General features: G+C 33.1%; 1 protein-coding gene across 1 annotated transcript; it reads right to left on the bottom strand.

Annotated features, from left to right (window-relative positions):
* Positions 1 to 89: 89 nt before the first annotated feature.
* On the bottom strand, positions 90 to 4,875 carry LOC130648882 (uncharacterized). Its single transcript, XM_057454999.1, has 2 exons — positions 3,656 to 4,875; positions 90 to 2,087 (listed from the first exon to the last, which is right to left on the bottom strand). Exons 1-2 carry the CDS (start codon positions 3,751 to 3,753, stop codon positions 1,280 to 1,282), a joined length of 906 nt encoding a protein of 301 aa, XP_057310982.1. The 5' UTR covers positions 3,754 to 4,875; the 3' UTR covers positions 90 to 1,279.
* Positions 4,876 to 14,747: the final 9,872 nt, after the last annotated feature.

Raw genomic sequence — 14,747 nt, 5'->3', positions numbered from 1 at the left:
TTGCAATGTTTTGATTTTTTTATTACCCGATTTATAATTAGTTCGATTCATTGTAAAGATATCTTTTTTTGACTTATCATAAAACGTGAGAAAATAAGTATTTATGGGTATGAATCCAAAAGCAACAGTAATTCTTTTAAACGACAAGTAAACATATGCAACAGTAAAAATATAATCTTATCACAACACCAAATTAAAAAGAACTACTTTTTTCATCACTAACATAATGCCAAGCAGTGAGCGGGATTCGATCCGCGGTCCCCATTCGATCCGCATTATACTCGCCCGTCATGATCAGGGGTCTGACCGGGGTGAAGCATACTCTGTTGAGAATGAAATACGGATGTGCTATGATAAATATTCACCTATATATATACAAAATTAAAACTATGAAATATGTTTACTTCATTCCTCCTCTGAGGAAGAATAAATGATCAGTCTTTTTTCCTTTTTTTTGGTTCGTAAAAACATGAGTTGTCAATTTCGTTCAAAAGTTTAATTCTTTGCGTCTTTAAAATGAAAATCATTTTGTGATAAGAAGCATACAAAACATTTCAGTTTTCTTAATAAAATATCAACAAAACTTATTGTGATAAGAAGCACACCAATTTCAGTGGATTCTTCCACGGGTTTTAATAACTAGTATTACAATAAAATAAAATACACATTTAATGTTGTTGTTTGACTTCATATTGATCGTTATAATTCATTATAATTTATGTTCATTTGATATGCTACTCTATAACCGATAGCAAGTTAAGAGATTTATATATTATAGAGTTTCTGATATCTTTCTCTTATAACTGTAATACGCAAATACAAACATACAAAAGGAACAGACATAACTTTAGTCTATTCTTCTAATTTTGAGTACTGGTCGATCTCTATAAGAGACTCCTCAACCAGTGAGAGTAATTTCTCTTCATTCCACACTTTCTCTTTAAATTTATCATTTAACTCTTTGTTAACATGCGTGAGTCGAGTGTATGGAGGTTTTGCATGCTCATGTGTAAACTGTCTATCCTTGCGTTGACATTCCTCACTGCATTATTCATGTCCATTGGCTAATAAGAATATCACCTTTTGACTCACATGATATCTAACAACAGAGTAGTACAGGGAGGTTGTGGAATGAATATACCATTACCTCGCAAATGAATATGTTGGAAAAAATTATGTAAAGATTTTCTGTGCTTTAGAATAAAACATTTATACTCGCAAGTAGCCCCAGAACGTACTGTTATAAACACTTTTATTAATCTCTCTTTACCAGGATTTATTAACTGAAAGCAAGTACTCTCTTTAACCGGATAAAGAATATATCCTGGACCGATTTTAATTTTTGGATAATCTTCATCGTTATCTTCCCCAAAATTAAAACTGTGTCCCTTTTCCCTATTACATGCATTCGATATATTATTATCTCACCAGTGTCACTTATCTTAATGCGTAAGTCATGTCGGATTGGCTCTTCATGAATTAGATGATAATCTTGGATTAGTTGTTGAAGGTAATTGCCTGGAAAACTTCTGACGTATATAGAACCTGGTGTCTCTAATACGTTTTTAATTCTGTAAACACCAGGATTTTTCAACTGCATTATGGACACTTCGGTCGACACAGTGGTATCTGCATCCACCATGCAAGATTTGGCTTTGTTAAAGATTGTCAATAATCGATTCTTTAAGCCAGGGATACTTTGAAATCTCACTTCATTCCCTAAAGAGGCGTTGTAGCTTCTAATCCCAGTAGATCCGAATAGTTGCTCAATAACTAGCTCATCCTCGTCAGACATGCCAACAAAGAAAACAGATTTCGTCCCGTTCTCAAATATGTTAATTACTTCTTTTAGTAATTCGGCTTTCACCTCTTCAACAGCACTCTCCATTCCCGTAGTACTTATCACTTTTTGCTTTTCTTTAACTTTTATTTCTACCGTAAATCTCTTTCCCAAGTTCTGAATCACGTTGTTATTTAACATGTCCAATTGTCTAAATGATAGATTTTCTTCAACAACCACGTTTTCGTTTCCAATGCATAGTTTCTGATCAGAAAACTCGACCATACCTCTTATATGATAACTCTTTCTAAATGGTAAAAACAAAGATTTAGTTAGCTGGCATAGGAAATACACTTTCTTTAAATTCATTGCTTTTTCATTAATTATAGGGTGTGTTTATGATGTCCGAGAGATTGAATTTTCTTATGGATGTAATTTTCTTACGTAGAAGGCATATAAACAGACAACAACATTTGGCATAGCAACTCCAGGGTCTATTTTATATGTTTTGATGTGTGTAGGTAATTCTGGAAAGGATTGCTTCTTAGTTAAGTGTACATCGCAATAATCCATACGTCGAAAAATGGTTTTATCAGTTTTAATGTCATTACGCTAGTTATTGGTTATTTGTAGTCCCCTGAGAGCGTTTTATTTATAATTTTCAGACAGACACATCGCAATGTTTTTTATTTACAACATAACCACTTACTCAAACATGAAATAAGGCTGCCAAATTTGTTAGCTTGAGATGAGTATTATATATGCTAAGTAAATTTTAATAGTAATTTAAAAATTGCTGGGGTACGGCATTTTCGGATATAGAAACATGATATGTATATTTTGGACAGATTCCAGGCCCCTGATGTCTATTTGAAAACTCCAATCCAAAGTTTAAATACCGAGTAAAATTTTCTTCTGTCAAATTTTGGTGCAATCGTACTAGCCTTTGAAGGAACAATATAAACGATATAAATAAATTTTCCATCATTTTGCGTGGGACGGTGAGTACAGACGCGAATGTTAACCCTGTATGCTACGTATCCGCCTTATTGACTACAATCACGGACATAAGTTAATGCAAAGGACCGAGAAATTTCAAAGCTCGTAATCACAAGCAATTGAAAAAGCCAATTCTATGTAAGTAACGCGCGTTGCATACTTGTGAGAGTCCACTTCACAATTTTTACAGCAGATTTCGGACTTCGGGTAATGTGCTAAGCTGTGCTGACGACAGAACTTCTGATTTCCCTGATATTTTGTACTGGATTGTGAAGGGGGTGTTCCTGAATAAGAACATTGCAGAAAGGGCAGCGCATTTTTTTAACGTGGGTTTTTTAGGTCTGCGTAGCTGCCAAAATAAAGGTAGTGGAGTGTATCGGCTGTTCAGTTTTGGCTAAGTCATGCCATTTTGCAGTTTCAGGAAATGCCAACAAAATCTTGTTCTGGAATTATACATTATGTACCTTAAAACGCGAATTCGACCAACCGATATTGACCTGATCTTTTATAGGTCAGGCAGTCTTGGCTTGGTTGACTATACTTATTACCACAACCACGCCGTCAAAGATGTTTCTAGGTATTGATTACGCATTTAGACAGCCGCGCATGGAAGATTTCTTTCTTTTTAACCATAATTTAAAAGCACGTAATACTAATATAAAAAACTACTAATTACTAGTGGCGGTAAGGTTTACCAACATGTTTGATCGCAGCAAACTGTTACCCGACATTACCTTATTTTAGTCGTAAAGCCAGTTTTAGTCCCTCATGCAATGCCTACCAATACTATGCGCTGATTCGGTTAATTTTTAGGCGTCCTGATGTAGTAGAAATGGGCTAGATCCTTCCCTAAAATACAAAACAAATACTGCTTACATTGCCAGTTCTTGTGTTGGTGATAAACACTCTTTTGCATTTTGGTTATGCTGGAATTTATATTTTGTGATCATAGGATTCTCATAATATGATCTCATGATTTTTATAAAACAATGAACACAAAGAAATTCTAAGAAAAGTTTGAAGTTTACTGTTGTGGTTTTGAGCAATGTCTATAAGTTCAAACGTGTTTTTTCTCGCTTCCTTGATATAATATAATATATATAATATAATAATACAATATCTAAATACGAAATACTAACTTCGTATTAATAATTATACACAAATTTATTTGTATTTAATTTATACATATTACAGTGGTTGTTACAATGGAAAATATTGAAAAGCTTTTAGCAAAAGACAATCAATGATGGAACACACACAAGCGCTTCTTAAAGAACAAGAAGAAGCGTTTACAAAAATTATTATCGCTAATATAAAAATATTTAAACAAAGAATAATCAAAGTTGAAACAGTGTTTGAAAAATAGTCTAAAGTTCCATGAAAAAACTATTGAGTGGTTCCAGTTGTCGTTTTAGTTGTGGCGCGTGTGTGTCTTTATTCATAACTCACTTGATTATATATTGCACGACAATTTAAGGAAAAACAATACAGAATGCAAGTCCTTATGAAACATACTAAAAATATACTAATTACCATGTGCAAAACAATCAATTTTCTACCATTACAAACCAACAAGGATTACCGAAACTTCTGTAACGTGAATTAACCACATAATTGCTAATATTTTTCACGACGGTGTTGACATTGAAACTGGGGTAATAGAAACTGACATAACTGACCATCATTTTCCCACTTTTTTAAATATCTGACGGCACTGATGCATCTACCCATTCTAAACCATGTCTAAACCTCCATTGTTTAAGCAATTTATATTTCTTTTTCATACATAGCTGCCTAACGTATTGTAATATCCTATTGGGAAGTACTGATAACACTAAATTGCAAATATTATGCAGTAAACAAAAACATGCATGTTAAATAATTTTTGGTATAGACAAATATACCACTGCTTCGCAAGATTGATGTATTCAATATATTTGAATTAAACATCCATGAAGTAGCTATCATTGTTCATATACAAAATAATTTGAATCTAGTCAACACAGATGTAATACCAGGTACGCTAGAAGTAACGTTACTATTCTAAAAACTCCTTTAAAGTCTAGTTCTTTTTTAATTCGACATAGAGGTCTTTCATAGAGATTTTTGACCGTGGATATGATAATATTAGGAATATATGATGCGTTTATACATGTGACTAAGTTAGCAATTGGTAACAGTAATATTAACGTAAGCAAATATTTTTAGTACGAAACAAAACAATGGAAAGATTTCAAAACAAAGTAGGGAAATGTTCAACAAAATTCAGGGAAAATGAATGCCGTCAATACAACGTAGAGGAAAAGCCAAGGCAACGGACTAAATATAATTATTGGCATTTTTATGTATAATTTTTATGTATGAAATGTCCACGAAAAAATATACGGGGCGGGCCGTGGCAACAATCATCTTAATATTACTAGTCGGTGGCCCGTGGAAAAATTTACGGGATCGCCCGTTGTTTTTATACCGCATCGCTTGCGTCTCGCTACTTGCGGTACCATTTTGTGTGACAGACAGACAGACGTATTATAATATAGATTATACGAAATAAAAGTACGAAAGAAGGTTTTACCATTTTTGGGAAAAAGCTGAAGGTTCCTCCATCAGTTTGTCTAAATGGATAAATAACAAAGGCTTGGTAACGAAGTCAGAAGTCTCATACTAACATACTGATGGGAAATTAACTGATAAATAAACTGATTTTTCTTTCACTAAAATTACTAAATCTTCAGCATCAGCAAAAATAATTTATGTAAAATTTTTTATTAACATTTGACATATATAATATTTTAGTTCACGATGTACCCAGAAAATTGGGAGGAAATGTTGGCAATGTGGGCTGTCTCGCTATGAACACAAATGCATTTTTAAAAGGGCTTTCTAAAACATGTCGGGATCTCGCCTAAGTGAGGGAGCCAGGTCCGCCGGACTAGCCCTTCTCCATACGAACACATTATCTAACAATGTGTATTTTATTCCCCGTCTTTGTCTACATTGAAACAACAAAAATATAGTAGCTATATGGATGTTTGAATATTTTAACCCAGTGAATTTCCATTTACTAACAATTTTTTTAAAGTTTTTTTTAGAGTCGGTGGAGCTAAATATCTTAGATAATCACGTAATTACAACCATATAAGTCACAAATGCAACTGTGGCATCTTTAATGATCTTTTGTCTAAATTTGACAATGGTCTCTGATGATTATCCACATCTTGATTCTTTCAGCTTGATATTCGATTATCCATTTCATCTAGTTTTGCTATAATAAGCTAGCTAGCTAGGTATAATTCTTGTTTAGTTGTAATTGTCTTAGGTAGCCATAGCTAAACATACATTACACTATACATGGTGGTTTCCAACCATCTAGGAATATTTAATTTATACTATGAAGGTTAAGGAACAGATGTGTACTAATATCTAGCAGTGTGTCACCTATTTTCTAACAAGTACTTTTCATGCTCACTGCCTCTGCAGTCACATTTTCCATCATCCTACTTGGAACTTTGTGAAAGTTAATAACTGTAAGTTGTATTTACCTGAAGTGTGTTAATAAAGTTAATATATCATAGAGAGGACTAGCAGCACTATTATATCACGTTTTTTAGAAGTTAAACGTTAGTATAAAAAGCAAAGAAAAAACAAAACAACAAAAAAAGTCACCAAGAAATTGGACTGGGCTATGGAGTCAAACAAAAACACAAATTTGTCGCTACAAGTGCTCTACTCGTGCCCAGACTGCGCTGTATGAAAGTCGGTAATTATGGTTTGTTCTTTTAATCAATTTTTAATGTTTAAGGAGAAAACATTTATTGGGAGAAAGTGTGAGGTATATTACTTTCATTAAAAACTGTAAATACTTTCAACAAAATGGTTACAAACACTAAACGATATACCAATATAACACTGCAAATTAAAAATTAAGTAGATTTCTCTTTTAAAGAAAAAAATATTCAATCTACGGTTAGAAGCTTGTAAAGTAACAGAACTGTTGTGATTGATAATAAATGTTAAAAGTCAGATCGGATAAAAAAGAATGTGAATTAGTTGTAAGTTGTTTTGTTTTGTTTTATTAATTTATTTCACGTATTTGTGTCCAAAAAAGTCGCAAACTCTTAACTTGAACGAGAAATATTTTTTCATTAGTCGTTAGCCCGTAGTAGAATCCACAAAGATTCGTCTGTCACTCTGCTGTTACTGATTCAGCTTACACACGGACACGTGCGGCGAGTACTAAATAAGATTTTAGCCATCGGGTATAAACTGCATCTTTAACGGAACGAAGTCGAATTTTAGGTAACTAAAAAAATTACCTTTGTAATTTAATATTTAGAAGCAGCAGTATTTTTAGGCGCTCTAATTCCATACAAATTATTTCAAAATTAAACATGAAAAAGTTTTACAAAGTATAAAATCTGACACATAGAATAATATACAAGGAGTAAGTAGAAGACTATGCAGTCTTATAATCTTGCGTTAACATAGTCACTTACTGCAATATAGATAGAAAAATAAAACTTTTGAGAATTGAATCGTGGTTGGACCTAAAGATGTTCAAGGCGTACGGCATATTTGTAACCATCCATACTTAAATAATACCAATAAAAGCTGTAGTTTACGGGCTTCTTACTTTTTTTTTTCTTTTTTCTTTTTTTTTTTTTTTGACTTGTAGTTTTGTAAAAAAAGATAGTGAGAAATTGGAAAAGAGGTTGTTGAATATGACAAACACCTGGTAAATATCAAGCAAGAGTTTTGTTCAAAGATTCCGACATTCATATTGTTGTAGCTAATACTTCAATAGCTGTTAGTATAGCTTGTATACGCGTTTATATTGAGTAAGTTAGAAATAGGAGAATTCATTAGTTTCACGCAACTGAAATAGCTAATTACACGCAGAAAGAAAATGTTCTGCGGAACAGAAAGGAACAGAAACGCTTCTGAGCATGCATAATTAAAATGTTTGCATCACTTGAGTGGAATTTTCTTTTTCATTTCGTTCAGGGAAAAGTATAATCGATTTCAATTTTTTTAGTTAGACAAACAGATTATTCTATTTCGTGAGAATTGCGGCTACGTACCATACACCTATCCTGCTTTGGCTACTTATCCTGTTACAGGCTAATTATCAGCTAACCCTTACTGTTAGGTGTCGGCACGTTTAAACAAATTTTCTGCAAAAAAAAAAATCTGTGGTAAGTAATTATTTACCCGATAGAAGTATATTGTGTCGTTTGGAAGTTATTTTAACCCCTTTTTCCTCCAAAGAGAAGGGATGGGTGTCCAGTTTTTCTGAAGAAAAATGTGTAAACGAAATTTAAAAAGTAAAAATTACTAGACATCTGAAAAATTAGTCCTTTTTGGGTAATTCGTGTTTAACGCTTTCCATAAATAAACAAACAAACCCTTTGCAGAATCATGTTCCAGAAATTTTACAATTTGTTCTGCGAAAAAAGACTTAAGAAGCGGCAAAAAGAGGGAGTAAAGATATAAAGTCATATCGGAAGAGATTCGATCCGAGACTCTAACAAAAGCTTGGACCCTTTTTTCTCCAGAAACATAACTACCACCCAAATTTATCTAGCATCTGGATACAACAATTTCAGAAATGTTACCATGGTGATGTCATTGACACATCATATCAAACATAATAATTATCGATTTGCAAACTCGTGAAAATGCATTTATCGTCACAGAATTCCTGCTAGTGTCAACAAAAAATAAAATTGTTTTAAATATCTGACAAAGAAAGAAAAGATCATTATTTTTAAGTAAAATTCCATCTGCTTAGTAGAGGTAAAAAAACACAATTAAATCTTTTTATCGTAACACCTGTTAACATCTACTAAAGGTGCAAATAAATCGATTTTGATAATTTAAGAAAGATATATTGTTTTAAAATATAGTAAGACAAGTCTCAATGAAGATACCATCTGTGCTGCGGTTTTTTAAATTGAAAAAGCAAAAAACAAAATACAATAGATGACCCCTATTACACAACTAAGTCAGAATTGTTAAAATAAAGAATAGGATCGACAAACTCGAGATAGAAATAGTTCCTTCAACTCCTGACGCGAAAAAAAGTAATAAAAAGAAAATATTTAAGAATAACAATAATATAACTACCAGCAGTGTATATATATATATATATTTTAGAAACAACATGGCAACGTTTTTCATTCATATACTATCAGTACTTATTGCTGTGCATTTATCACGTGCCACAATTCTTCGTACTTCGTGTACAACAGATGCAGAGTTTTCACTCATACATAAATCTAAAAGGGTGACCAGCGTTTTCACTTCCTTTACGCAGCTGACATGGAAGCAGTGTATCATTAAGTGTATGATATATAATCCCTGTGTGTCGTTAAATTTCCAGGAAGACATTGGAAATTGTGAATTATCACAGATGGATTCAAATAACGGTACACTGATATCTGCGCCTGGATGGGTACATACTGAGTCAAATCCAATTCGCAATCAAGGAGAATACTGCAGCACAGTTAACCACTGCCCGTACCACGACTATTGCGTATCATTATGCATAGAACCATGGTATGAATGTAAATGCAAGAATAAATCGTATGCCAGTGATCTTTGCCTTAGCTTTCCTTGCCAAAATCGTGGTACATGTTTGGAGACATGTAATGCCCCTGGTTACGTCTGTTCATGTACGTATCCTTATAGTGGCCTGAATTGTGATATCACAAATCCAAATGGAGATTCTTACACCGTTCCAGGCAATATCGCATCTGTAAGTGTAGGCGCTTCGACCAAATTTGATCATGTTACTGCGTGCACATGGTTCAAAGTTGATGCAGCTTATGCTAGTAATATGGAGATGTATGTATTTACGGTACATCATTACGAGAAACAACTATCGTGTAGAAAATTATCGATTCGTGTTGATCATGACAGGATAACACTCTATGCTGAAAATAGAGATACCCATTTCAACATTCAAATTCTTGGTGGTCGTTGGTATCATGTATGTGGAGTAGTTCGATACACATGCTGCCTGCGAATTTATTTAAATGGTGCCTTATTGCACCAAGATGAGACTGCCGATGTGGAATACAGTCAGGCAGCATATGGCCTGTTTCTGGGGCGTAATTTGGATAAAGCTGTATGCATTCCTACTGAAGAAAATAGAATGTTTTATGGGAGTATTAAATTATTATATGTTTGGAAACGAGAATTGCCCAGTACGGAAATTCTGGAAGTGTTTCGAGGGAGATATCCAACCGACACACCTATAGCGCATCTTTAAGAAAATTTAATTTAAAAAGTAAATTTAATTTTATGCATCAGACGATAGTGTGATTTTGGAGAAGAATATTAACATTTAAGCAATCCATATTTATAAAGTATGCACTTAAATAATGTTTCGGGTTGATGGTATTGTACGCAGGTGTGCACGTCATCATGGGATGGAAGGGTGATATTTTAAGACCTCGGCACCCCTCATGGAGATTTCAGTGCCTTGGTTTTTGGCATGACCAAGGCTACTTTATGACTACTGTCATATTACGACTTTCTTTTGCGCTTTTGATTGAGTAGCAGTATGTCTGTAATATGTTTGTATATATCTGCAAAAAAAACTAGAGATTTTTGTAATGAAATGACGGTGGTTTTTTCGCTAGAAATATGTAAAAAATTGCAAACAGCTTAGTACCATTTTCTATTAATCGACGTAAATTGTTAAAGGCAAAATCCGATTAAATAACCTATGCTTTTATTTATACTTTATGTAATTAATCATGTAGATACGTATGGTTGTTTTTGTTTTATGAAACGCATGAGTGGTAGTTGTATTTTATTGCAAAAAGAAAAACAACTATTTACTTTGTCTGTCACTTTATTACGCATATCCCCTCTATTTAATGTAATCAAATCAAGAGCTTTAATTCAAAATATAATGACTAATTTCACGCCACATCCTACCCAAAAAACTTTAAGGAGAGAATTTCTAAGCATGCGCATTGGTAATTTCTAACTTTCTACTCGAAATTGTTTCTTCTCCTTTTTGTTTGGGAGTGAGTAGAAATATCGGGGCTAGCTCTTCAGCTACCTTTCACTACAAAATAAAAGTAGTGAAATGAAATGTGGCTAAAACAAAATTATTAATCATTTATTCTTACTAGAAATGCAGCTACACTTTTTATTACTGTGATGAAAACTTATTCCGCTTAATTAATTACTGGTCTCTCATTGATAGAATTTTTATTGCATATCTAGTTTTATATTTACTGAAGAGACGGACCTGCATAATTATGAATGATAATAATAATATTAAAAATTGCTTAGTAATTCTTTTAGCTAGACCGGGTCACAGAGTTACTTATGGTTTAACCCGGCTTTTCGACGCCGGATCCTCTGGCTATTCTTTTATATATTATGGTAACTGCTTTCCCTATGCTTGAGAAAACATATTTCGTAGAAAATACATTGACTAAAGGAAAGGGTGCTAATATAATTATCTTGTAGGGTTGCATCCGATGGGCAATATCACTTTGCATATTAATATAGGCAAAGCGATGGCAATTCAAGGTTAACAGTTGGCAATCTTGAATTCCGCATTGTCCATAAAGATATGCGCTTTATTATATTATATTTCACAATTTAAATGATTCTTGAGGTCCTTTTTAGTAAGCTTTAATTTCGCAAACTTTTTGATTAACAGGCGTAATAAATTTTTCAACGTTAAAAAAAACATTAAATTGAACTGAAGGAATTCAACATAGACACAAACTTCTAATTCTAATTACCATACAATATTTGAATCCTTTACGTGACATGTGCAGATAGACGTTAATGTAATCACACCTATGTAAATCAAATTTTGGCATAAAAAGATATCCAATATTTATTGCTATCTCTTCCGAGAAGGGTCATTTCGTAGCAACCTTCTCTTTTTCTCTTTGCACTGACTAACTCAATTACATTTACGACAATTGCTGCAAGGAGGACCACTACACCGATGCAGGAAACGACATAGGAATACCCAATACGTTCTAACATTGTCATGGCATCCAGAAGATTTCGAAAACTTTCATTTCCAATTATCAATGTCGTTTTTAAATGGCTTGTTATCTGGTCGTAATGTTCCTGAACTTTCATATTCTTTCGTAAAATGATTTTACACGCGATTCCAGAAGAGGCTAAAAGAAAATATTTAGCTCGACTACAGAGATCATAAAAACACGTTAATTAACTATTAATAGGATGTGAAGTTTGTCAATTTTTCAGATTGTGCACTTGAACTACACAAATTTATAAACATTATTGATCGAAGTCGATCGTTTTTTATACATTTTCAAACGCTCTAATTTTGAATACAGCATCAATTAAAAAATATCGGAATAAAAGACTGAGACTGTAAAGGCTCGTTTCCATTTGACTCTTGAAAGCTCTTGAGCTTTTTGTTGGCGCATGCGCATTTTACCAAAATTAGTTGGTTAAGAGATCTTTTGTGCTCAAGAGCAGCTCTTAAGCTCAGCGTCAAAGTTGAATTCATTCTACTTTTGGCGACGTTGTTTTTCTCTCTCGCAACAAATAGCCAATGATATTTGAGTATTTTATACTATTACGTAAGTTTATTAGTTGTCAGCAAAATTTAAAAAACATAAACAATAATAAATCTAAAAATGGCGAACAACGAAGAGACATGAGTTTCTCCAGACGAAAATGAACGTTTAATGAATTTGCTCTATCATCAAATTTTGCAGCAACAACCAATCAATTCTAGCGAAGAAACTATTATTGATATTGCGGCAATAAAACCTCAAGAGGATTATGATATAGAAAGTTTTATCCTGGATATAGAATCATATCCATGTTTATGGAATACCAGCACTAGGTCTCATCATGACCAGAACATGCGTATAACTACTTGGGAACAGTTGGTCAAACGGTTTGGAAAACCAGGTCGGTTTGCTGTCTCTTTATTTTTAGCTAACCAGCTCTAACTATGAAGTAAATTTACACCCAACTCTGTTAAAAAAGAACTTGCGCAAACTCATATTTTACAAACGAACAAGCATCGGGAATCGTACTAATTTGGCGCGCAACTTGTAAACAAAGGTAATGTTATTGTTTAAACTTGCAAGTACTGAGGACAAATTCAATACTACAGGTGCTACAATAAACATTGTATAAATGTTTCAAAGATAAAACAAATAAATTTCTAAATCATAAATAGTTTACAAGATAAATTTATAAAGCCCATCTTTAAAGGTTTTTGTGTCCCTTTCATGACCGTTGCGTATTTCATTTAAAAGCGGCAATAATAAAAAGTAATGAAATAGACATCTATAAAACAACGAATTTAGTTGTAATTTTCATTCACAATATAGTAAATTTAATTACAAATATTTCTAAACCAAAATTAAACTACAAAGTTCCCCAAAATTGCAACAAGTTTCTTAAAATCGCAATAATTTCCCTGGGTTTGTAGTGTTTTCTTAGGTAATAATATCAGTAAATATGTGCACTTATAAAATTGTTCTTATAAAAAGTAAGTGTAAATTTCCATAAAAATCAGCTGTACGGAGCTTTTCCAATTTTACTTGTCTAATTTTATCTTATTTTTTTTAACCTGTGTATCTGTTCAATTTCTCTTTAGTATCATTTTTAAAAAGCCAGTGGAAAAACCTAAGGGACAATTTGAAGCGTTACTTGGTTAAGAGAGCAATTTTGCTTCAAAGTCAAAAGCAACAGCACACACACTGCCTTAGTACTTCGGACAATTGCTGTTTATACAAGAGAAAATTTCCAACAAGCAAACCCACAATAATTTTATTCATGTGTCAGCTGCTCATCACTCTCTTTTAAGTTGAATAGTCAAGCATGTTCTTCTACATTAAACCCACCTGATAACTGCTCAAAAAGTCCATCTCCAACTACACCCGCCAAGCCACAGAAAAGAAAGCGCAAAAAACAAACAAATGAGCTTGATAGAGAACTAATTAATTTCATAAAAGATATGAACACAGCATCGGAATGTTTAATTACAGAAAGCAGTAATGAGGCACAGGATAACGAAAACATGCTGTTCTGCAAGAGTTTACACCCTATTCTGGATACGCTTAAACCAAGAGAATCAGATCTTTCCAAAATGGAGATTCAAAAAGTTTGTAGGAACAACTCATAATTGTATATTCGTTTCACTTATCACTCCGTTAAGTTTGTTTATTTAGCATATGTAAAAACATTTATATAAATACTTATAAACCTTGCAGCTATTATAAACTGTATAACTCATCAACACGTTCAAACACAGTGTGTGTACTAAAGTGGCTAATATTTACTTATCGACAGGATCAATGGTTTTATTTACATAGTTTCTTTGCCAACTTACTTCTTCTTCTGGGGAAGTATAACATAAAGTCGTCTCTTACTTCTTTGGCAGTTTTAAAATAGCTATTTGATCCCATATTTTCTAATGGTAATAATCCAATGTAAGCTTGAAGTTCATGTGGAGACTTGTTTTGTTTCCCCCTTCGATATAATAGGCTTGCGAAATATTCTAAATAGGGCTGCTACAATTCTGAAACAATTTTCAATTATCCCTCTTGCCCGTGACAAACGATGGTTGAAGATTTTTTTACTGATCTGCGAATCTTACCTAGCGAAAAGCTTCAACATAAAAGGCTTTATCTGAAAAGCATCATCTGTAAAAAAAACAAATGGACACAATTTTTCACTTCTATTTATAGGAGAAGGAAAAGGTTTCTTGATAATGTTGTCTGTGAATTCGTATCTAGCATTACTTACGGCTGGTAAAATTATACTGTGGTTTTTTTTATAATTGAAAAATTCCGAACCACTACGAGGGGGAGCTTGTATTACCACATGCTTTTCATGCATCGCTCCTAGACAATGCGGAAAGTTCCACCTTACTTCAAATTTCTTCGTTATTCTAAACCATTTATATTCTGTATCTGGCACGTCAACATATCCACAA

This window comes from Hydractinia symbiolongicarpus, chromosome 7 (genome assembly GCF_029227915.1).
Source record: "Hydractinia symbiolongicarpus strain clone_291-10 chromosome 7, HSymV2.1, whole genome shotgun sequence".
Taxonomy (NCBI): Eukaryota; Metazoa; Cnidaria; class Hydrozoa; order Anthoathecata; family Hydractiniidae; genus Hydractinia; species Hydractinia symbiolongicarpus.
The sequence above is the reverse complement of the archived record's forward strand: the minus strand, read 5'-3'. Positions and strand labels throughout refer to the sequence as shown.